The 25258-nt window shown below is 41.1% G+C and overlaps 1 protein-coding gene across 3 annotated transcripts in view; it reads right to left on the bottom strand.

Moving 5' to 3' along the window:
• WNK3 (WNK lysine deficient protein kinase 3) overlaps nucleotides 1-25258 on the bottom strand; it is a 464585-nt gene that overhangs the window by 205013 nt on the left and 234314 nt on the right. For all 3 annotated transcript variants that reach the window (XM_033921773.1, XM_033921790.1, XM_033921782.1), the window contains one exon: nucleotides 1712-1785. In XM_033921773.1, the coding sequence (XP_033777664.1) occupies nucleotides 1712-1785 (74 nt within the window). The remainder of the gene's footprint in view (nucleotides 1-1711; nucleotides 1786-25258) is intronic.

Below are 25258 nucleotides of genomic sequence, written 5' to 3'. Positions count from 1 at the left end.
AGCCAGTAGCGTGCTCGACTTCAAGAGTCGATGAGACAAACAGGTGGGAGTACTACAGAGTTATGCTCAATCGATAGATACTCCAGGGAAGAAGGGTTCTTGAGTAGGCAGACTAGTTGGAGAGAGGATTCTCGAGTGGGCAGACTTGTTGGGCCCTTTTCTGCCGTCATATTCTATGTTTCTATGATATAATCGTCATTATATTTAAGTTTGGATGAACTGGATTGCTTAATTGACTAAGTTCTGTCTATCACCTTTCCTGTCATTCTCTTCCTTACTTTTTTCAGATCTTCCCGAAAATGTATCCTTTTTTTACATTTTTAAGGGCTAAAACAACATCTGCATAAAAATAAAATTATTTGTTGTTAGTTTTCAAGGACCATTCACATCAACTGGGTGGTTTTATCCTTCAGGCAAGCTGCTTATAAAGTTGACAGACTCTTGCCTACACGACAAAGTCATCTATTATTCCAGAGTCCAGCCAGATTCTTTGAGGAGGGGCCTTAGGGACCTGGGCTAATAAGAGCCCAGGGGCCTTGGGCTCCTGGGAAAATCAGTCCCAGGGGCAGAAAGTTAAACAAGGTCCACAAGCACTTGAAATTTCACCATATCCAAGAATACCTGAGTCCCAAAGGCAAGTTCCGTTCAGTCCACACCACTTGAGATGCAGCAGTCGATTCTGCTAAGCCTGAAAATACCCGCAATCTATTCACAGCTCCATAAATTTCTTGCGACAGGCCCAGGAAGTGCAAGTAGACAAGAAGCTGCCCCGAGCACAGCTCAGCCAGGGCAAAGTGGGCAGCAGCCTGCCCAAACTCGCAGTGTACATTTGTTTTTTGGCAGCTAGAGGAGACATTTTGTACTTTTTTTTTTTTTCTGGAAAAACATGTCCAGCCTAGTAGTCATTAATCAGCCCTTGGATCTATCTGCCAGGCTGTGAGCACAAGAAAATAAACAGAATACCAGTCAGCGGCGTATTTCACATATCCGAGGGGGCAAAGGTTGGCAGAATGAAAGCCATGCACATAGGACCACAGCCCCACAACCGCTCCATACACTCCTTCCCCCCACATCTGGAATGGACTACTGTGCCCTTGAAACACTAGAGATTCGAGTGAAGATGCAGGTGCAAAGGGAATGTCCCCCTTTAATGAAGAACAGATAGGGCTTTCAAAAAAATCCCCCCCCCCTCCCTCACGCTTGGACAAATCTAGGGCAGTTCAGTGGGCCTGGATCCCCTCCCAACCTGGACAGGACCCTGAGCACCCTTTGGGTGATTCCTGGCTGAAACCTGTATTGGAGCTTAAAGAAAAATCTCTCGTGTCACACTTTAAATTTGCCACGGCACATAGTTTGCAAGACACTGCATTAGACCAATTAGCCTATTTTCAGCTGTAAGTAACACAGTATGTATTTTAACTTCTTTCCATGTGTATATGCTCACAATTCAGGTTTAGATGGAAAATTAATATAAATTCTATACTTGCATTTTGTGTACTATATTAAAAATCACTGAGCGACCTCCAAATGTTCACCCAAAGAACAAAAATAGACTTGTGGAGATTATGTTCCATGAACTTGATTTTTTTTTTTTTTTTGACCACCTTGACAATATAATATGTATACCCAAAGCACACAAGTGCTCTTTCTCAAAAGGCTGGACAAACAGAACACCTCCAGAATATTCAGTCATGAACTGATGGGCACTCACCCTAGGACTGAGTCCTGTTTCTGAATGGCTGATTGCTGCTCAGACACCATGGACTGGGGCACAGACTGCGTATTCTACAGGAAGATAAATGTAAGATATAACAGCATTAAAAAGACAAAACAGCATCAGCAGTAAATATGATCATTTGAGGCACCCAAATAGTCAGTTATGTTGGCATTAGAACTCAGAACATTAGGATGATTCTAAGAAAGCAGCACTTTATTTTCTCTGTGGACAATCAGAAGGCTTCAACATACATAAGGTGATGATGGTGCCCAATCACAGGCTTTGCTTTCCAAGAACCCAGGAAAGCCTAAAGGTTTATATAGCAAAATTACTCACCTGTAGCATATGTTCCTCAAAGACAACAGGATGAATATTTTCACTGATTGGTGCAGCCTAGAGTAGTCTTTCTCAACTTCTTCAAGCCAAATACCCCCTAAGTCAAACAAATCTCAACTGAGTACCCCTGCCCCCATTCCCATAAAGCACAGTTATTTACCGTAACAGGCAGGCAGATATTTTCACATGTGGATGACATCATCCATAGAGCCCCAGAACGGACAGGTTGAAAAGTACATCGCCAGTTTAAGATTTTCATAAAGTTCACAAACTGGCCATACCGCAAATTATGCGAGTGCCTTCCCACCAAGGCAGGCTCATGGCTCCTCAGTTCCGTAAGCAAGCTAAGAAGACAACCAGGGGAGGTAGGTGGGTTGTGAAAATGTCTGCCTGCTGTCCCTCAATAACACCTATTACGGTAAGTAATTTTGCTTTATCCCAGGACAAGCAGGCTTCATATTCTCACATGTAGAACTCCCTAGCTTACTAGAATGGGATATAGGGAGTGTTGGCCATTAAGAAAATACATTGTGCAATACTGTTTGGCCGAAGTGACCATCCTGTCTAGAAGAAGATTCTAGACATAAGTGAGATGTATGAATTGAGGACCAAGTAGCAGCTTTACTGATTTAAGCAATAGGAGTAGAGCGTAGGAAAGCAATTGAAACTGCCAAAGCTCGGACTTTGTGGGCTGTGAAACGAATCCCTGGTTGCAGCCCAGCCTGAGCAAAACAGACAGCGATACAAGCCACTAATCCTGTAGAAATAGTACTCTTGGATATAGGACGTCCCAACTTGATGGAATCAAAGGAGACAAAAAGTTAAGGAGATGTTCTATGTAGCTGAGTTCTCTGCAAGTAGAAAGTAGCCCAATGTAGGAAGAGCCGTTTCTCCAGGATGAGAATGAGGCTTAGAATAGAGTGATTGAGAAGAAATTCAGTGATGACATTTGGGAGGAACTTCGGATGGATGCGAAGCACAAGTTTGTCAGGATGAAATACTTGAATGGTGATCTGCCAGCTGTACTGAAAGTTCACTTACTCCTCGAGCAGAGATTTGGAATATTGAAAATGAGTCAAACACATCGGTTCAAAAAAAGGCTTCCTAAGCCTAAAGAGAGCAATATGGAGTACCCAAACTACTGAAGGAGGTTGTCATTGAAAAGTTCTGTCATGAATCTGAACACAAAAGATGAGCAGATAGATGTTTACCATGAACCGGGCTGTGAAAAAGAGATAGATCTGAGATGAACTCTAATTGAAGTGGTCTTGAGACCTGAAGTGGAGAATATAGAAGAGAATCCAATACTGAAGATAGAGAGGTGGATTGAGCATCATGATGAAGAATACACCAGGTGGAAAAACCATGTCTATTTCTGCTGGTAACAGTGCTGTGTAGACGGTTTTCTGGGCCCTTCTAAGATAAGTCTGACAGGATAAGAAAGATCAAGCTCAGCCAATGTTAGCCTGAGAGGTACCAATCAGGTGTAAAGACTGAAGATTGGTATGCAGAAGAGATCCGTGACTCTGCATGAGAAGAGATGGACAAAAACTGAAGAGGCATTGGGTCCCTGATACTGAGTTGAAGTAGAAGGAAGAACTAGGACTGTATGAGATTGACAAGCAACTTGAGGATAAGAGGGATATGCATACAGAAACTTGTGCGTCCAATCCAGTAGAAAAGTATCTGCTGCCAGATGTGAAGAGAGTACTGCCTGGAGTTAAACTAGCTTATAAGGCACTATTTAAAGTCTTATTCCTGGAATTATCACCATGTAGCATAAATCCAATATCCAATTCCAAGCTTCCAACCTTTAAAGTATTCTTTCTATATTACACCTTTAGATCCTTATCTGGTGTTGCTGCTTCTGTTTTAGCCATAGACCTCAGAAACACCCCTCCTCCGTCCCATACAGGCTATGTTCTCATAATGGGGAAATTCATAATGGGGAAACTCTTAAAATACAAGATCTTGTATTTGAAGAGTCTATGCGGGATGGTGGTTAACGGCATGTGTGGATCCCTGACGAAGCGGCAGCGAAACATGTCGGGTCCACCAGCCTAGTACAGCAACACTTTTGAAGATAAGTACACCTACTTCATTAGTCGTTTTAAAAGTTATAAAAAGTGTTTAAAAAAACATAAAAGTATTGAGCATTAGCTATTAAAATTTAAGCCTTGACCGATGAGGAGGTTACACATGAATTTCCCCGTTATGAGAACATAGCCTGTATGGGACGGAGGAGGGGTGTTTCTGAGGTCTATGGCTAAAACAGAAGCAACAACACCAGATAAGGATCTAAAGGTGTAATATAGAAAGAATACTTTAAAGGTTGGAAGCTTGGAATTGGATATTGGATTTATGCTACATGAAGTTAAACTAGGACAGCTTGACTGTGAGGGGAAGCAATCATGTGTTCCTGAGGAGTTCCCCACTGACAGAATATGTAATGCAGAACTAGAGAGTTAAAAGTCCACTCGTATGGCTGAAGAAACCTGTTGATCTTGTCTGCAAGAGCATTCGGTTCCCAGGAATGCACATTGCCATGTGAAATATGCAATCACCCAGATCTAAACATTCTGGGCCTCCTGAGAAAAAAAGGAGAGCACTCATTCCTCATTGTTGTTTATGTAATACATTGCATCCTGAATGTCTGTACTGACTAGGACATGAGTGGCTACAAGATGCTGAAAAGTCATTAGAGCATTATGTATGGTCTTAAGCTTTAAGAGATTGATATGAGACTGCTGTTTCTGGGCAGACTAGCAACTCAGTGTATGAAGACCGTCCAGATGAACTCTTCAAGCGTATGGGGACGAGTCTGTGTCAAGAACCTTCTGATGTAGAGAAGTTGGAAAGAATAACCTCTAGAAAAATTTGAAGAGTTCTTCCACCACTGCAGGATGAAATGACAGTAATATGTTGAGACAGTGGGTCAAGAGCTTGAGACCAGATGAGATACAAGAGACCACTGAGGTGTCCAGAGATGATGTCTTGCAAATGGAAAAGCATGAACTGCAGAAGGCATATGACTGAGAAACATCATGTTCTGGCAGAGATTTGATTGGAAAGCTGAATCAAAATGTGTTGTCTTTGTTGAGGAGGAAAACACTGACCTGAATGGTGTTGAGAAGAGCTCCGATAAATGGCAGAGTTTACGAGCAGCTGGTTTTGAGGAATAACGCCGTTGATATGTTGTAGGCATAGAATTGTAACTAAAGCAACACAATGATTTTCATGAGCTGTGAGTTTTTGAGGAGAGCTTCTACCAGAGTCTCGAAACAGCTGGTCTCCCAAACAGGAAATATTAGTCAATCTATGTTGATGATTGATATCCATAAATGAGACTCTGTTGCTGAAAAAGCTGAAGCTCTGGAAGATAATTCAAACGCATTATAGCAGAGGTCATCAAGTACCTTCTAGATAGGGAAGCGTACGAAGAAAAAACAAATGTACCAGGAGTTGTACATAGCAGAAGATGTAAAAATTGTAGATAAGAACTGTATTTGCCAGCCTGGAATTTTTGTAAAGGCGACATGTCCATAGTGTGCCTTTCATGCCCTGCTGGAACTCAGCAGAGAACCTTGAGGGAGAAAAAAAGGTTATTTATTTTTACTTCACCCCTAGCGAATAGAAAAGTCCAGTGTCCTAGGAGCCACTGTGATAGTGAAAGGGGTTCTCCCAATCTTTATGTAGGGTCTCCTTGAGAATTCCATTTACAGACAGGTGAAAAAGATCTATACGAGGCTCATCAAACTAAGGCCTCTAAGTATTCAGAACTGTAGGCAGAATTAGCTTTTGGCTTTATTGGCAATTCTTTGTCTGACTGTCTGATAATTTTAATGAAAAAGAATCTTTCAGCCTTTTATAGAGATTTCTGAAAAGATTTTGAGGAAAAATCTCCAGATATCATAAGTATCAGTTGCAAATTCAGAAGAACCCTCTGCTGAATCAGACAAGCAGACAGAGTCCCAAAGAAAGTCTTTATGTTTTGGAAGCACATGAAGATCGATGTTTCCTGGAGTTCAAGCTTTGAGAGGAAGAGGGAAAAGAAATGATGCCTCGACAAAGAGCTGGATTTGTGGTGATCAATGCGGAATGTCGCAGAGAGTGATGTCCATGTCGATGCTATACCAGAGAGCCAGACTGCGGTATCACAGGACCCATTGGCCGTATGCTGAGGCTGGGCCAGTACCGAGGGAGGCAATGTTGAGGGGAGGAATTTGAGGAAAATCTCATTGAGCCTTTCATGGAAGGAAAAACACCGATACCGCTGGCTTATCTGCCGGTACCATCGGTGCTCTGGCTTGTCCCCGGCGAGGGTGACCTCAAAGAGAATGAATACCTCGATATAAGAGATGCAAGCTACAGAGTGGTCATCGCTTGGTAGGCATCAAGGGACTCGATGCAATAGTGACCTGCAACACCGGTTGTATGCACCGGTACTGTCTGAACAGCCGGTGCCATCGATGCAGCAGGTTGTCTCAAATAGATGACCTCGATGAGGATGCATACCATATGATAAAGACAACCTGCGAAGCTGGGGAGCAGTGGCATCATCAAGTGGCCTGCATCAAGAGACTCGATGCTGTAGAGACCTATGACACTTGCTGATAAGTGGATGCTTCTAAGCTGGTTCCCCCAATGCTGGAAGTCAATGCAGCTGTCGCATGCAAAGATGCAAGGTCTTATCCATGCCAGTCTTGAACAATATTTTTTATTGAAGTGTCCGGCCCAACATTGAACATGTCTGCAGGGTAGAAACAGCAAGCGCAGCTGGTGTTTTCCGGTTCAGTTTCGGAAGCACTAACTGCAACACTTTGAAGTCGTTAACGGCGAAGATAAAGATTGCGTCAGCCACACTGAATTCAATGGCTGAGGGAAAAAGAAAAGGCCTCATCAGGCAAAGCCCGCGAGGACAAAAGAGCAGAAAAAAATGATTCCCCACTCTTTTGTTTTGTTTTCTTTTTTTAAAGAAAAAAAAATAGTAAACTTGAAAAAACAAGTAAACTGAAGAAGAAAAAAAATACGCACAAGCAAAAAGGCAAAAAACTGAACAGCGTTCAGAAACACGACTTCTTAGCGCCGCAGAAAACTAAGAACTGAGAAGCCGTGAGCCTGTGTCGGGCGGGAAGGCACTCGTGCATGTGCGGTGCGGGCAGTTCGTGAACTTTATTAAAATCTTAAAGTGGAGATTCTGGAACTTGGAGACACAGGAAATGGCTGTGTAGCTGTTGAGCTCTCATCCCTGGGCACCCTTTTGTTGGTTTATAATTCTCCTTAAAGGCAGAAAGTCTGGAATAGTTTAACTAATGGCTTCTAGTAAACAAGCTAAGCCTGAAACAACTTCAAAATCAGGGGGGAAGGCAAAGGGAATGAAAGAGGATCCACTCACTCCTAGCAAGACTTCCCTGCCTTTGGACACTCTAGATATGATTGAACTTCTAGAGCAGGGGTGCCCAATAGGTTGATTGTGATCGACCGCTAGATCGCCAAGGCAAAATGAGTCGATCGCAGAGCCCATCCCAGGCTCCGTGATAGACTCACTTTGCCTTGGCGATCTACCGGGCCGATCAGCCTTCTTCTCCCCGACGTCAATTCTGCCGATGGAGAGGAAGTTCAGACCAGCCAATCGCTGCCTGGCTGGGCCGGAACTTCCTCTCCGACGGCTGAATTGACGTTGGGGAGAGGAATGCTGGTCGGCCCGACGCAGGGAGAGCTTGGGGCAGCGGCGGCTTTGGAGCCTGTTTCCCGATGGCGGCGGCGGCAGCTTGGGGGCCTGTTCCCTGATGACGGCGGCAGTGGCTTGGGGGAGGGCATAAAGAAAAAGGACAGGCAAGGAGATAGAAGGAAAGAAGGGAAACAGAAAAAAAGAAAGGGAGGCAGGGAGAAAGAAAGGGCAGGGAGAGAGGAAGAAAAAGTTGTGGGAGGGAATGAGGTCTGGAGGAGAGGAAGTATACAGGCTGAAAACAGGAAAGAAAGATTGGATGCACAGTCAGAAGAAGAAAGTGCAACCAGAGACTCATGAAATCACTAGACAACAAAGGTAGGAAAAATGATTTTATTTTCAATTTAGTGATCAAAATGTGTCTGAATTTATATCTGCTGTCTATATTTTGCAATAGCGGTTTTTAGCGCAGGGAGCCTGTGAGCGTCGAGAGCAGTGCTGGGCATTCAGCGCAGCTCCCTGCGCTAAAAACTGCTATTGTGGTTTAGTAAAAAGGGAGGGGGTATATTTGTTTATTTTTGTATGGTTGTTACTGAGGTGATAGTGCATAGAGTCATCTGCCTTGACCTCTTTGAAAAAACCCAGGAATAGGATAATTAACATTTTCTATGTGTACAGTGTGCTTTGTGTTTTTAAAAAAATTTTAATGTTGATAGATCATTTTTACTTGGTCATTTTTAAAAGTAGCTCGCAAGCCCAAAAAGTGTGGGCACCCCTGTTCTAGAGGAACTGAGAAATATTAGGTCAGTACTGAAGGATATCACAGAGCAGATGGTGGAGGTAAAGGAAGAAGTGGCAAATCTGGGTCATAAAATGGAAATGGTCTATACAAGAATGAATCAGATGGAGACCAGAATAGAGAAAGTGGAACAGGAGCAGCAGCAATGTAAAAGTGATCATAAGGTCATTAAAGAAATGGGCAAACGGATGACAGACTATGAAAACCGGGCGAGAAGAAATAATATGAGGATCCTAGGTTTAAAGGAAGGGGTGGAAGGAAATATGTTGTCTTTCCTAGAAGTGATTCCAAAAATACTCCCCTAAACTTAAAAGTACCACTGGAAATAGAGAGGGCACATTGGATCCCGGGAAGGAGGCCTCACGCCCAGGAGAGACCTAGACCAGGGGTAAGCAATTCCGGTCCTCGAGAGCCGGAGCCAGATCAGGTTTTCAGGATATCCACAATGAATATGTCTGACTCTACTAGGCCCAAAGGTATAAACTATCCTTCCTCTCTCTACACGGTATTCGCTATGCAGGCAAACTGGGAAAATCCCTTCTCTTCAGAATCACAGGTCTTTGGAATGACCTTACTACCTGGGCTCCCTCCAATTATTCCGCAAGCAACTGACAACCTGGCTTTTCACTAAAATGTAATTCTATCCCCCCTTACTATTCTCTTCTATGTATAAGTTCATATAAACCTTTTTTTTTTCCTTCTCTTCCTATATTTTAAGTTCTTGTAAACTGTGCCGAGCTCCACATCCGTAGAGATGATGCGTTATATAAACTTAAGGTTTAGTTTAGTTTATATGGATTTGCATGCACTGCCTCCTTGAGATGCAAATCTATCTCATGCATATTTATTGTGGATATCCTGAAAACCTGACCGGGCTCCGGCTCTCGAGGACCGGAATTGCCTACCCCTGACCTAGACCACTGGTTCCCAAACCTGTCCTGGGGGACCCCCAAGCCGGTCAGGTTTTCAGGATATCCCTAATGAATATGCATGAGAGAGATTTGCATACCTCTCACTTCCATTATATGCAAATCTCTCTCATGCATATTCATTAGGGATATCTTGAAAACCTGACTGGCTGGGGGTCCCCCAGGACAGGTTTGGGAACCACTGACCTAGACCAATAATTTTGCACCTGCTATGTGTCAGTTTCAGTTAGTGGCCCCCCCAATGTATGGTGGTAGGGGTCAAGTGAAATGCGCACTGACCAACGCCAGGTCCCAGGTTCAGTTCCCTCACAGATGACTCACCAGGAAGTAGAATAAACGAGCACAGCCAGAGGTGATTATATAAAAAATATATTATAGAAATAGGCTTACAGAAAAGCAATATTTATAATCATTACAATTAAGCATTACAATTAAATAGAGAGCATAGCAGTTTCCCTGCCTTACAGAGTTCAGAGGAAAAGAGAGACATAGAAGCTTGCAGTTCTAGGGAGAGCCAGAGAAAGAAAGAAAGAAAGAGAGAGAGAGGGCCAAGACCCCTCTCCTCCAGAGATAGATAGATAGATTGATAGCTTGATAGATAGATTGATAGAAAAAGAGAGCAGGCTTTTATACCTTGGAATCTTATTCTGAATAAAGAAGAAATTATTGTATGTCCCAGTATCTTTCTGTTTAGAACTTGCAAACTGTTTGAAACAATGGTTAATTTAATTGCTAAGGAGGGTGTGATTCTTACAAGCATGGTGATGGGATTAGTCTCTGGCTTCTTTGTCCCATTCAAGCAGGCCATTGTCCTAAGCATCCTCTTAATCAGACATTAACACCTTTTAGCTAGTCATGATTCAATCAGGGCTACTTAAAACATATCAGGGAAACTTAAAACAGTTTTCCTGTCCTCAGGGTCTATCTGCATTCCCATGCCAGAGTCAAATTGATATAATTTCCCATAGGCCTCGCTGACATAAGTAATGCCAACTAAAAATGCTGAATGGTAGCGATAGCTAGGCTGACACTATGTTTCCAGCACGTTTTAGAAATTTTAAGAGTGGCAAAAGAAAAAAAATCTCTTATAAGGGTTCAAATATTATGTTTGAACCAGACTTTGCAAGTGAAACAGTGCAGCTTTGCAAACAATTTCTGCAAATGAGGCAACAATTGAAGGATATAGGGGCAAAATATGGGCCTTACTATCCTGCTCTAATGAGGGTTACTCAAAGATAAATTTTACCAGTTTGAAGACCCTGAAAAGCTAAAGGAGTTTTTGTCCCAACAAGGAACACCAATGAACTGAATGGAAAATCCTGTTAGCTGTAATTGAATCTTTATTAATTAATTTTCTCTGGACTTTGGAGTTTTAAAGAGGAAATTTAATGTTTAATGTTTTAAACTATTTATTTAACTATATGGAATGGACGTTTCAACTGTCTTTGGATTTGTAACTGTCAGGGAACCAGATTTGTTTTGTTTTTCCTTCTCATTCAAATAAGCCTTCTGATAGGAAAATTCTATATCTAAGAAGGAAGTTCTAGCCCACTAGATGTGTAACTGACATAAGAGGAAGATTGGAGAATGTGGGGGAGGTGGGTGGAGCTGGCAGTGTGGCCTCCGGTAGAGAATGCTCTTTGAGTGCTTCAGGGAATGGAACTGTGCTTAGGAAACAGAAGGTGCTACGAATAATCGTCGCTCAGTCTACACATGTGACTGGGATGTAGCTGCCTCCCCTTTCACCCACCTTTGTTCCTTGGGGTTCCGCGATGATGTTGCGGGTCTTGGATTCTGCTGGCTCGGCCCTCCTGCCGCCGCTGTTTTTTCTTCATTGTACCTTGTCGCCGCCTCAGCATGATGCAAGGAGAATTGTGAATGGCTTGGTCCAGGGATGTGGAGAAGGCCGAAGTGGCTGGCTGTTTCCAACAGGGCCAAACTGCAGCGTTTGAAAGGCGCGTGTATCAACATTGTCTGTGCTTCCTTTGAAAAAAATAACGAGAGTCTCCGGGGGAGGCATAATGCAGAGAGACTTCCTATCTATGTTCCTGCTGGGTCACCACTGGTGCTAGATTGGGGATGAGGATCTCAATGTGAAGCTGGGTAGAGGGTCTATTCACTGCGGTAGAGTCCCTAATACGGAAACAGGCCAATGCATTGTTGGCTAAGCATTTGGGCAACTCCCGGGGATAGCAGCGATTGTTTTTTGAATTGCCTGGAGGAACTATCACTGGTGTTCTTTAAGTGCAGCGACTTGGATTCTGGTAGGAGATGGAATGTGACCTACACGGGTTCCTGGGCTGGACAGCTTCACAGTGAATCTTGGTATGCAAAGAGGTGAAGATCACCCTCGTAACATATTCCAGTGTCGGCTGTTCCAGTGGCCCAAGGCTGGGCTGAAGCTGAATGAAACATGTTTATTTACCATTTGGTGGAGGTTGACCCTAGCTTTGTGGCTAACAATTTCTTAAATCAGGGCTGAGAGAACATGCCAGTCTATGCTTAAAGACTAGTCTGTCACACAGGAGCAGCCGTGATGTTGTCTTTCTCTCTGCTTCCCATCTCTGGCTGTTCAATGAGTTTAATGCTTTTAGGCTACCTTATCTATGTAATATGGTGTTGTATCATGTTGTTAATTGTCATCTAGTAGTGTCAGGAGGAAGATAAAAATGGAAAGACAATGGATGCAAACTGCAATAAATAGAGAGGCTGGCCTGATAGAAGAATGAGTACAAGAAGGGGAAGGAGAGGGGGGAAAGAGGGAGGAAGAAAGAGAAAAACAAACAAAGATAAAAAATTTAATAATAAATTAATATAAGGGATTATTTTGATTGATATGAGGCAATATAAAGGGCATTTATTGGTTTTATTAAATACATCTGTATGTAATTTTATTACTTTAATGATTTTCCACATATGTGGAGAATTTACTTTATTTTGTTACTATATTCTAGTACTTATTTGTTCATACTTTCTGAATATTATTTATTCAAGTATTTATGAAATATTTTAGTCATTAAGGGTTGATTAATTTTAATTTTATGGGGAAAGAAAAAAGGTGTTTAGGGTATTGAAGTATTCATTTTATGAAGTTTAAAAGTTTATTATTTATAGATTAATTACTTTACTATCATGGGACCCTAAATCTATTTCCTGATACATAGAATTTTTTAGAATTTCAGGGGTCAGGTCTCATGGCTGTAAGTTTATTTAGTAGTTTAATAGAGGGGCTTTGGTATGATTTTGGGGAACTTAAAGGGTTTTCATTAGTTATATTATTTAAATATATTTGTTTGAGCAATTTCATTAATGAATTTCCACATAGGTAGGGAAAGTATTTTATTTTGCTGTTATATTCTATTAATTATTTGTCCACTTCTTAGAAAATATTTATCTATTTATATCGGTATTCATGAATTTTTTTAGTTTATAGGGGCTGGTTAACCCTTTCAGGACCATAAGGATCGTAGGCCAATTTTTGTGGTTTTGACGACATTTTTATGGTAAAAAGGGCTTGCAGATGCCAAAAAATTGATTTTTTTTGTGAAATATTTTTTTTTAAAAAAATCAAACTTCTGGCTTATGGACAGTGTGGCAAGTGAATCTTCTCATCAATCTGGCAACGACGCTAATGAATGAATGTCGGAACCAGTTTGTTTACATAAAGGCAGTATCATATGGAATCCGTACATATCAAATTTAGAACTGTAGACTATCCCAATCAAAATTTATAGGATTTTAAAGTTATGGGACAAATATGTCCCTTGGTCCTGAAAGGGTTAATTGTAAATGTATAAGGGGAATAATTAATTAGGTTGCCTGGGGGTAGAATATGGCTGCTAGTCTAAACGTATACCTTTAAGCAATCTTATGATAAGGGGGCAGGGAATTGGGGGAGAAAGAGAGGGGGTTTAAAGGGTTTAGAACATGTATTGAACAAGCGGTGTATTTGGTATACTATTATGGGTAATTTTTAAAAAAAATTTTACAATGAATTTTAAATTGTTTTCTTTAAATGTTAATGACCTCAATCATCCCATTAAGAGGAAGAAAATGCTCAATTTTTTAAAGCAGCAAGGTGCGGATATATGTATGATACAGGAAACTCATTTGACTGTGAAGGAATCTAAGAAATTAGAAGGAGGGTGGATAAAACAGTGGGGTTTTTTGCGCCGGCTGTGGGTAAGAAAGCGGGAGTGACTATCTTAGTCCATAAGAAATGTTCAACTGTATTTAATTTTATTTCCGCAGATCCTTCAGGAAGGTGGGTTCAGGTAAAGATGACCTTGGGAAAACATGCTCTGATGCTGTTTTGTGTCTATGCCCCTAATTCAAATCAAGTAGAATTTTTTTAAGCTCTTCAACAGGTACTTTTGCCACTGGTTGCCTCTAATCTAGTGGTAGCTGGGGACTTCAATGCTGTTATGGATTCATTGTTGGATAAACAACCCAGTAGGATTTTGAAATCAATGGGTTTGGACAATTTAGTTCAATCCTGTGGGTTAAAAGATATCTGGCAAATTCTCCATTTTAATGCTCTGGAGTTTTCCTTTTGCTCCCAGGTTCATAAATCATTTTCAAGAATGGATTATGTATTTGTATCAGATCAATTAGTTCAACAGGTAACCAAAGCTGGCATAGATTCAATTGTTTTATCAGATCATGCAGGAGTTTGGATTGAATTAAAATTTGAGGAACAAGATTGTAATAGACCTGTGTGGAGGTTCAATAATACATTGCTTAGAGATTCTAACTTTATTGAAGAATTTCAATTAAAATTGAATGAATATTTTCAAATCAATGCTTCAGAGGAAATCTCTTTAGAAACACTATGGAATGCTTTCAAAGCTACCATGAGAGAGCAAATTATCTCATATTCAGCGCATATTAGGAAACAACTTAAATTGGAATTCTCTAATTTGCAACAAAATATTAAGGACTTAGAGTCACAATTGGCCTTCAAATGGGAACAAAATACTTTGCAGGCCCTCTTAAAAGCTAAATACAGATATGAGATTTCCTCTCAAATGGCTAGGAAAGAGTTGTTTTCTCAACAGGCTCTGTATTATGGAAACTCGAATAAAGCGGGAAGAGTATTAGCTAATTATCTTAAGGCTAAAAAAAGTAAAGTAAAAATTGTGGCTATCACAGATGAGAATGGGGAAACTCATTCTTAAATTGGAAATATCTTAAAACAATTTTTGAAATATTATAAAGCTTTATATTCTCCTGAGCTTTATCCAAATAAAGAACTTGAGGGTTTAGCGTTCTTGAAGTTAATTAAGGGGCCTAAAATTCCCGAGCATATAAAAGGAACTCTTGACATGCCTATATCAATGAAAGAACTACAAGTAATGTTGAAGTCCCTTAGAGTTGGATCCGCTCCAGGTGGTGATGGGTTCACTGTAGAGTTTTATAAATCATTTCAAATTACCCTATTACCTCATCTATTAAATTTATATCAGACTCAACTGACTAAAGGTTGTATTACAAGTACTATGGCAGAATCTTTAACTATAGTTTTGCCAAAGCCAAATAAAGATACTACATTGGTTTCAAATTACAGGCCTATTTCTTTGATTAATGTAGATGGATAACTTCTGGCTAAGTTATTGGCTTTGCGCTTGGCTAAGACTCTCCCTTATATTATCGGTATGCACCAAACGGGGTTCGTTGCTCAGAGACATTCATCAAACAACACTAGATTGGCTTTCACATGTTAAATCTAACAAAAACTATGGAAGATCCAGCTTTCTCTGTATCCTTGGATGCAGAGAAGGCCTTTGATCGTGTAGAATGGACCTTCATGTATCAAGCAATGGATTGGTTTGGTATCGGTTCCGGATTTATACAAATGATTCAAACTTTGTATAGTTCCCCTTATGCAAGATTATACATTAATAATAATTTTTCTGAACATTTTTGTCTTAGAAGGGGAGTTAGACAAGGGTGTCCGTTATCTCCTTTGCTTTTTGACATTGTATTGGAACCCTTGTTATTGGCTATTCAGCAGGCAGAGGAGATACAGGGTATTCCTTATGCAGGTCGGGAATACAAAGTCTCTGCTTATGCAGATGACATATTGCTTCATTTGAGGAATCCTGAAACCACCATTCTGCATTTACTGGATTTGACTGATTTGGAAAATTCTCTGGTTACAAAATAAACTGAAGCAAATCAGAGGTTCTTCCACTAAATGTATATTGTACAAAAGGATTATTTAATATACTAGTCTTTAAGCCCGTTATATTAACGAGTGCTAGAATAGATGTGTGTGTGTGTGTGTGTTTTTATTTCTCGCTCTCTCCTTGGCCGCTTTCTGTCTGTCTTTCTGTCTCTCTCTTTCCTCAGCTGTCCATCACCATCCCTTGCCTGCTCCTCCTGTCCAGCAGTAGCCTTTTTCCCTTCCTTTTATCTCTCCCGTGTCCAGCAGCACCCCTTCCCTGCTCCCCTGTCCAGCAGCAGCCCTTCCCCTTCATTTTATCTCCCCCCTGTCCAGCAGCAACCCTTCCCTGCTTACCCTGTCCAGCAGCAGCCCTTCTCCCTTCGTTTTACCTCCCCCCTGTCCAGCAGCACTCCTATCCTGCTCCCCATTCAGCAGCAGCTCTTCTCCCTTCATTTTACCTCACCTCTGTCCAGCAGCACCTCTTACCTGATCCCCTTGTCCAGTAGTACCCCTTCTCCTTTCCCTGCTCCCCCTGTCCAGCATCCGCTAGCCTGAGCAGCCTTGGGGCTTTTGCTAGGCCGGCCCACCTCGCATTATCAAAGTGGGCCAGCCACTCAAATGCCCCGCAACTGCTGCGTTTGCTGGTCTGGTGGTGAGAAGAGGCGTCCCGGCAGCGGCAGTGCAAGAGTCAAACTGCCATCGCCGCTTAAATCTCTGCACGCACTGCAAGCCGTCGCGAGCCACCCCATGCACTGCAAATCAAATTCGGCACGGAGGCACACATCACGGCGGCAGGGATCACGGCCTCCTAAGTGTGCAAACACGCTTAGGGTTTTATTATAGAGGATGGAAAGAGTTCAGAGTTACAGTTCTGGGTAAGCAGGTGGGAAGGGAAGGAAGGGGGAAGTGTTCAGAGATGTTTGGGGATTGCATAGAAGAAAAACTATTCATTGGTATGCTAATCTTTGTTTGTTTTGAATTTTAAAAAAGAAATAGAAGTGAATAAGAAAACAGATAAATAGGGGTGGGGTATGGGCATGGTTTGGATGGTGTATGGAGCATGGAGCAGGGCAGGGCCAGGGGGCCCCATATACCTGGAGAATTAAAAGCTTGTTTGTTTATTTATTTATTTGAATTTAAATCATACCTTTTCCAGTGCTAGCTCAAAGTGAGTTATTTCCCTGACCCTAAAGGGCTCACCAAAGGCGTCAGAACTTGTGTGTGTGTGTAGTGGGGGCCCACAGGGGTCGTGGCCTCCCCAAAAGATCTCACTGGCTCTGTAGGAGCTTGCACACACTCCCTCTCCGTGTGGCAAGGTGGTAGGTTCATGCTGGGACAGACTTGGCAGAAGAGCGCCACCCCCTTCCTGCAGTCTTTTCGCTGAAGATTTTGTTGCAGGCATGTGGTGGTCTGTTGGGGACCGGGGATGCTGGTTGCAAGCCGCAGAACTTTTCGTATGGGAACAGCGTGCGCTTCATCTCTGCCTAGCAAGCTCATTATGCATATGTTCTCCTTCTCCCAGACTGGCTGCGGGCCTCAGTCGCCTGCGAGTGCCTCTTCTACTTGGCGCAAGTGCCTCTTCCAAGCCAAGCCGCGAGGGCGGGGCCGTTTCTGGACGAAGTTTATTTTTAATTTTGAAGGTGCCACGGCGGCTCCCCTCACAATCGAGAGGACCTACTGCAGCGGCGCAAGGTGGAGAGTAGGGAGGCTTGTCTGGCGCGCATGCGCACTCTTACCGGCCATAGCCTGACAGATCAGAGCTCAGGGAACACACGGTAAGAGTGCGCATGTGCGCTTAGCATTTAATTATTATAGATTCCCTTTTCTTTGGAAGGAAGAGGGTATAAAATATTTTGGTATTTGGATAAAAAGTACATTGGAAGAAACTATGAAAGTAAATGAAAAATCCTTATTGCTAAAGGTCACAGAAATGTGTGAGCATTGGAACCAATTACATTTGTCTTGGTGGGGGAGAGTCCAAACAGTTAAGATGATGATTCTGCCTGTAGTCTGTTACCAAATGGGTTATGTTGCCAGTGTTTTTTCAGGAGTCTTTTTTACAAGAAATTAAATAGTATTCTGACAAAATTTATTTGGCTAGGGAAAGCAGCAAGAATTGCCTTAGTATCTTTACAAAAGCCAATTGTGGAGAGTGGGGTAAATTTCCCAAATTTTTATAGGTACCATCAAGCCTATAATTATGCGTCGGGGTATATATTGGATCCTCCCTGAGCTCATGGAAAATCTCCCAGACTGGTTATGGCTGGAATGGCAACTCATGTCTCCACTGTGTTTAGGTCACCTTCTAAGTATCAAGTTACCTAGATTGTATAAGGACAATATAATTTTATTAGGCACGTAGCAAACTTTAAAATCTATCAATAATTTAACACCTATTCCACGTGTCAGTCCCTCTGGCTGAACTCCAAGATTCAAATTGGCGGGTTTAAGGTCATCTGGAAACACTGGATAAAGGCAGGTATACGTACTTTGGATGATGTTATATCAGGGGGTAAGCTACTTGACTTTTCACGATTGCAACACAAATTTGGTCTTAACAAATCACAAAATTATAGATGGTTACAATTGAAACAAGTCATTCAGGAAGGATTCCCTGAATGGAAAAATCTAACTCATCAGCATAGTCTGCCGGTCTTATGTTTTCAGGTGGACTTCCTGGGACACCAGGCCGCTCAGTGGTATAAATTAATATCTGGATTTTTGAATAAGAAACCAAAGACTGGTCTGCGTAACATTTGGAGCATTGAGATAAAGCATCAAATTAGTGCGTCTCAATAGCCACAAATTTGGGCTTGGAGGATGAGATGTATGGCGTCAGTATCTATGAGACAAACTTGGTTTTTTTTTTGTTGTTGTTACATAGAGAAGTTTGGACCCCAGTTCGTTTACAGAAATTAGACAGCTCTAAGTCTAATAGATGCTGGCACTGTCATCTCGAAGTTGGGATATTAGATCATTTAATATTCTATTGTCCGTTGATACTTAGTTTTTGGAAATCCATTTGGGGCCAAGTGAATAATCTACTGGAAAATCCGGTGGCATTATCATGTTATTTGGTACTTCCATGAGAGCAAGAGTCAAATCTCTTCTAATAATTATAAATTATTGTTCATCATGACAGCAGTTGCCATACAGAAAATTATGAAAAACTGGAAAAATTGGGATCGGCTGAATTATAATTTTTGGTGGAATTCGTTATGCCAAATTTTTAAAATGGAACGGGTAATAGACATACAGCAGGGGCATTTTAAGGAATTTAAGGATGTTTGGGAGCCATTAATAAAATATTGTACAGAATGAATATTATTTTTCCCTATGTTCATACACGTCCAGGGTGGGGAGGGGGGTGAGAATACTTTATGATTTCATATGCTTAGAACAACTGTTGGATACAAGGGGGAGAGGGATATTTGTTGTGTACTAGATTTTGATGGTATATTAAGTGAAGTTGAAGTGTAAAATTATTGTATTTTATGTTGCACTTATTGAAAGTTTTAAAAATGAACAAAGAATTTAACACCAAAATTTTAAATGGCGATGCACTTTTCAACCTGTCCATACCGGAACTCCGTGGATGATGTCATCCACATGTGAGAATATGCTGCCTGCTTGTCCTGGGATAATAATAGTACTATGGTAATTGTAATGCAACTTCTTCCATACATTTTTCACACACACACACACACAATATAATCTTCATACATAATGGTAACCACAAAATGAAAAAAAATCACAAAGCACACTGTACGCAGAGAAAATGTTAATTTCTCAAACTTTGCAGATTATGTACAGATGTAACTGAATTTGACAAACAAGCTCCATCCATGGCAAGGAACTTCGTCAACAGAAGCTATTCAGCATCATGTGTTAAGAAATGTATGACGAAAGCAAAAATGAAGAATAGAGAAGATCTTCTGCACCCAACATTGTCTGTACTTTGAGATTTTCACATCTTTCTCATGACATACAGCAAGTACTAAAAAACAATTGGCACATCTTGCAGACTCTCAAGTGCTTTCAAAATATGAAACCAACCATTGCATATTCAAGATCCAGAAATCTAAAAGAAATCCTGGTTTCATCAGCTTTACCAGATCAGATGCAGATGAGCCCAAGCACAGTCGGACATGTCCCATGTGATAAATATACAGGGTCCCCTGATTAGTAAAGGGTTTAAAAAAAATTTTTTTATATATTTTTTTTGTCACAAATAAATTTTGCCTGCGTCTTGTACAGATCTGCAGTTTTGTCTTGTTAACACAGCACAACTATCACAAAATTCAAACATCCAGTGATAGGAGTGGAAGTGACTAAGAGACCACAGTGATTGCAATATCAGTTCAGTTATATATGCCATTATTTGTCCATGCAACCTATGGTATATAAGCAAAACAAAACACATGGTGAAAACGTGCATTATTGAGCACAGAAGTTGTGTAAGCAGGAATATTGAAATAGCACCTATTGTGAATCACTGGTATGAGAATAAACATAATATTGAATACATTAAATTCTTTGTATTAAGGTGTTAAAAAAAGAAATGGAGAGGAGGAGATCTGGATAGCTTCTTGCTCAAGGAAGAAAAACATTATATATTTAATTTTAGTACAATCTCACCAAATGGTTTAAATGTTGAACTTGATTTAAAAGTATTTTTATGAATCTATCTTTTTGGTCTGGACATATTTGTATGTTCCTGTATCATATTTATGTATTATTCTTATGGTTGTTTCAATTTCTGTATGCAGTTCGTTTTTTTTTTTAATATAATTCTTTATTCATTTTTCATCTTACAACAAATACATATATATTAAACATTTATCAATTAAAACATCATTGGAAATTCTATCATTAATGATATTAGTATAAAATAATTTTATCCCATCCCACCTCCCTTTCATTCTTACATTCAATCAAATGTTTCACATCAATAATCTTTCCTAGTGATATAATCATTTAATAAATTCAAATTCCCCCCTCCCATCCCTTCTACCTTAGATTGTATTTATAATGTAAAATGGCATCTACTCATTGCAATATTTTGTTAATGGCCCCCATATCTCATTAAATTTATTAAAATTCCCTTTTTGTACAGCTATTGTTCTTTCCATTTTGTAAATATGACATATTGAATTCCACCAGAAAATATAATTAAGTCTATTCCAATTTTTCCAATTACAGTGGTACCTTGGTTTAAGAGCATAATTCGTTCCAGAAGCATGCTCTTAAACCAAAACACTCGTATATCAAAGCAACTTTCCCCATAGAAGATAATGGAAACTTGAACAATTCGTTCCACCAACAACCCCCCCCCAAGGCTACCGGCGCTGCTCCATCACCCCCTCCCCCCGCTCTAAACGGCATCGCACCCCCCCCCCGAACCGGCATCACAACCCTCCCCCCCCCCCGCGAGAACAGCAAAGCACCCCCATGCTGAAAGCGGCATCCGCCCGCCCTTCCTCCCAAGCACTTGGTCCTTACCCCTTCTGCTCGTTGTAAGTGTGCAAGAGCTCCTGCCTCTTGCCTGGGCTGGGCTTTGAGCATCTGCACATGCTCAAGGCCTTCTGGCTCTCGTTCTCTCGGAGATCTCGTTCTCTCCGAGAGAACGAGAGCCAGAAGGCCTTGAGTATGCGCAGATGCTCAAGGCCCAGCCCAGGCAAGAGGCGGGAGCTCGCATTCACACTTACAACGAGCAGAAAGGGTAAGGACCAAGTGCTTGGGAGGAAGGGCGGGCGGATGCCGCTTTCAGCACGGGGGTGCTTTGCGGTTCTCACGGGGGGCATTCACGGGGGGGGGGTTGATGCCGGTTCGGGGGGTGCGATGCTGGTTAGAGCGGGGGGAGGTGCTCGTACACCAGAACATGCTCGGTTTGCGAGGCAAAAGTTTGCTGAGTGTTTTGCTCGTCTTGAAAAACACTCACAAACCGGGTTACTCGCAAACCGAGGTTCCACTGTACTTGTAATCTGTTGCATGACAACTCCTATCATAATCATTAAAAGTTTATTATTCTTTGATGAAATTTGGCTCTTTGTTCTCATTGCCATACCGAATAAAATCATATCATTGGATAATGCCACATGATTCTCCAATTAACAATTAATTTGAGGCCAAATTGATTTCCAAAAAGCCATAATAAAGGGACAATAGAATAATAAATGATCTAAAGTCCCGGCTTCAACATTACAGTGCCAGCATCTATTAGATTTAGAGGAATCTAACTTTTGTAATCGAACTGGGGTCCAAAATGCTCTATGTAACAAAAAGAACCAAGTTTGTTTCATAGATGAGGACACCGTACATCTCATCTTCCAAGACCAAATTCGTGGCCATTGAGACGCATTAATTTGATGCTTAATCTCAATGCTCCAAATATCTCTAAAACCTGTCCTTGGTTTTTTATTCATATATCCAGATATCAATTTATACCACTGTGCGGCTTGGTGTCCCAAGAAGTCTGCCTGAAAGCACAAAAATTCCAAATTATACTGATTATTAAGATTTTTCCATTCAGGGGAACCCTTCCTGAATAGCCTGCTTCAGCTGCAACCATCTAAAATTTTGTGATTTATTAAGGCCATATTTATGTTGCAACTGTGAAAAATCAAGCAGTTTACCAATTGAAATAACATCACCTAAAATCCGTATACCTGCAATAATCCAATGCTTCCAAACGACTTTAAATCCGCCAATTCAAATCTTGGAGTTTAGCCAGATCGTTTGATTTATTGACTTATGAATTGGTATAGGTATTAAATTACTAACAAAGCATAATGTTTTCCATGTATTTATTAATATTCTATTCTCTTTATATATTCTAGGCATCTTAATGCTGAGAACATGACATAAACGTAAAGGGAACATGAGTCGCCATTCCAACCATAGCCAATCTGGAGTATCTTCCATGAGCTCTGGGAGGACGCAATACATACCCTGGCGTAAAATATAGGCTTGATGATACCTATAAAAATTTGGAAAATTTACCCCACCCTCCGTAATTGGTTTCTGTAAAGATACTAAAGCAATTCTAGGCATTTTACCTAGCCAAATAAATTTTGTAAGAATACGATTTAATTCTTTATAAAAGGACCCTTGAAAAAAAACTGGTATTATACTTATTTGATAACAAACCACAGGCAATATCATCATTTTGATTGTTTGAACTCTCCCCCACCAAGAAAGATGTAAAGGATTCCACTACTCACACATTTCTGTAACCTTTGCTATCAAAAATTTTTCATTCTCTTTCATTGTGCCTTCCAGCGTATTTTTAATTCAAATTCCTAAATATTTTAGTCCATCTTCCTTCCATATAAAAGAGACAAGCCCTTTGTACAATGCACATTAAGTGGAAGAATTTTCTGATTTACTCCAATTTATCTTATATCCTGAAAATTTTCCAAATTTCTCAATCAATTCAAGCAAGTATGGAATGGTAGTTTCTGGAATTCTCAAATGAAGCAGTATATCAACTGCATAGGCAGAAACTTTATATTCCCGATCTGAATAAGGAATACCCTTTATCCCCTTAGCTTGTTGGATGGCTAACAACAAGGGTTCTAATACAATATCAAAAAGCAAAGGAGATAATGGACAGCCTTGTCTAACCTCTCTGCAAGTTAAAACGCTCTGATAAATTATTATTAATATACAATCTTGCAGCAGGGGAGCTATACAATGTTTGAATCATTTGTATAAATCCTGAACCTATGCCAAACCAATCTAATGCCTTATACATGAAAGTCCATTCCACATGATCAAAGGCTTTCTCCGCATCAAAGATACACAGAAAGCTGGATCATTCATGGCTTTTGTTAAATTTAGCATATGAAAAGCCAATCTGGTATTATTAGATGAATGTCTCTTAGCAACAAATCCAGTTTGGTGCATATCAATAATAAAAGGGAGAGCTTTGGCTAAATGTAAAGCCAATATTTTAGCCAAAAGTTTTCCATCTACATTGATTAACGAAATAGGCTTGTTAGTTTGAAACCAAAGTGGGATCTTTATTCGGCTTTGGTAAAACTATAGTTAATGATTCTGCCCTAGTACCTGTAATGCAACCCTTAGTTAGTCGAGACTGATATAAATGTAACAAATGAGGTAATAGGGTAATTTGGAATGTTTTATAAAACTCAACTGTGAAACCGTCACCACCTGGAGCGGATCCAACTCTAAGAGATTTCAACGCTGTTTCTAATTCCTTTAATGATATAGGCTCTTCTAAACTTTTTTTTATATGTTCAGGAATTTTTGGCCCTTCAATAAGATTCAAAAATTCTAATCCATCGTTTTTTCTACTTTCATAAGGCTCAGAAGAATATAGGTCTTTATAAAAATTTAGACATTGACTTAAAATATTTCCAATTTGAGTATGTGTATCACCTTTCTCGTCCCTTATTGCCACAATTTTTGTTCTTCTTTTCTTTGCATTAAGATAATTTGCCAATAAACTTCCCGCCTTATTTGAGCTTCCATAATACAGAGTTTGTTGGGAAAACATGTCTTTCCTTATGTATGCAGTTCTTTTTAATATGGCTACACGAGCATTTTTTAATCAGTTTAGCATGTAGTCTTATTCTTTACATTATATATCATTTGCTTATTATATCAGGCATTGAGATTGCCGATTCATATTCTTTTCTTCACTACACTTTGAACTGCATATCATATTAGTTTTAATTTTGGTTTTCAAGATTTTATTATCTTACTAGTCTTTAAGCCCGTTACATTAACGGGTGCTAGAATATGTGTGTGTGTGTATTTCTTTCTTTCTCTCTCTCTCTCCTTAGCCTGTTTCTGTATTTCTTTCTTTCTTTTTCCTTGGTTGTCCACCACGCAGTACCTGTTTCCTGCTCCCCCTGTCCAGCATTAGTCCTCCGTTCCTTCCCCCCCCATCCATCAGCACCTCTTCCCCTGGTCCAGCAGTACCTCTTTTCTGTTTCCCCTGTCCAGCACTCCCTTCCTTTTTTTGCCTCCCCCCCCCCCCGTCCATCAGCACCTCTTCCCCTGTCCAGCAGTACCTATTTTCTGTTTCCCCTGTCCAGCAGTAGGCCTCCCTTCCTTTTTTTTGCCCCCCCCCACCCGTCCATTAGCACCTCTTCCCCTGTCCAGCAGTATCTATTTTCTGTTTCCCCTGTCCAGCAGTAGGCCTCCCTTCCTTTTTTTGCCCCCCCCCTCCATCAGCACCTCTTCCCCTGTCCAGCAGTACCTCTTTTCTGTTTCCCCTGTCCAGCAGTAGACCTCCCTTCCTTTTTTGCCCCCCCTCCATCAGCACCTCTTCCCCTGTCCAGCAGTACCTCTTTTCTGTTTCCCCTGTCCAGCAGTAGGCTTCCCTTCCTTTTTTTGCCCCCCCCCTCCATCAGCACCTCTTCCCCTGTCCAGCAGTACCTCTTTTCTGTTTCCCCTGTCCAGCAGTAGGCCTCCCTTCCCTTTTTTTTGCCCCTCCCCCGGTCCATCAGCACTTCTTCCCATGCCGACATCTGCCTAAAGCCGCCGCGGCCTGCAGGCATCGACAGCCTCTGCGGCCTGCTCCCACTCCCTCCTCGCCGTTGCTTGCCGTGCCGTCACTTGCCGTGCCGTCCTCCCCCTCCCCCCCGGGAAGCTTCGTTTCGGCTTCGGCAGC

This window comes from Geotrypetes seraphini, chromosome 1, assembly GCF_902459505.1.
Source record: "Geotrypetes seraphini chromosome 1, aGeoSer1.1, whole genome shotgun sequence".
Classification (NCBI taxonomy): Eukaryota; Metazoa; Chordata; class Amphibia; order Gymnophiona; family Dermophiidae; genus Geotrypetes; species Geotrypetes seraphini.
The sequence above is the reverse complement of the archived record's forward strand: the minus strand, read 5'-3'. Positions and strand labels throughout refer to the sequence as shown.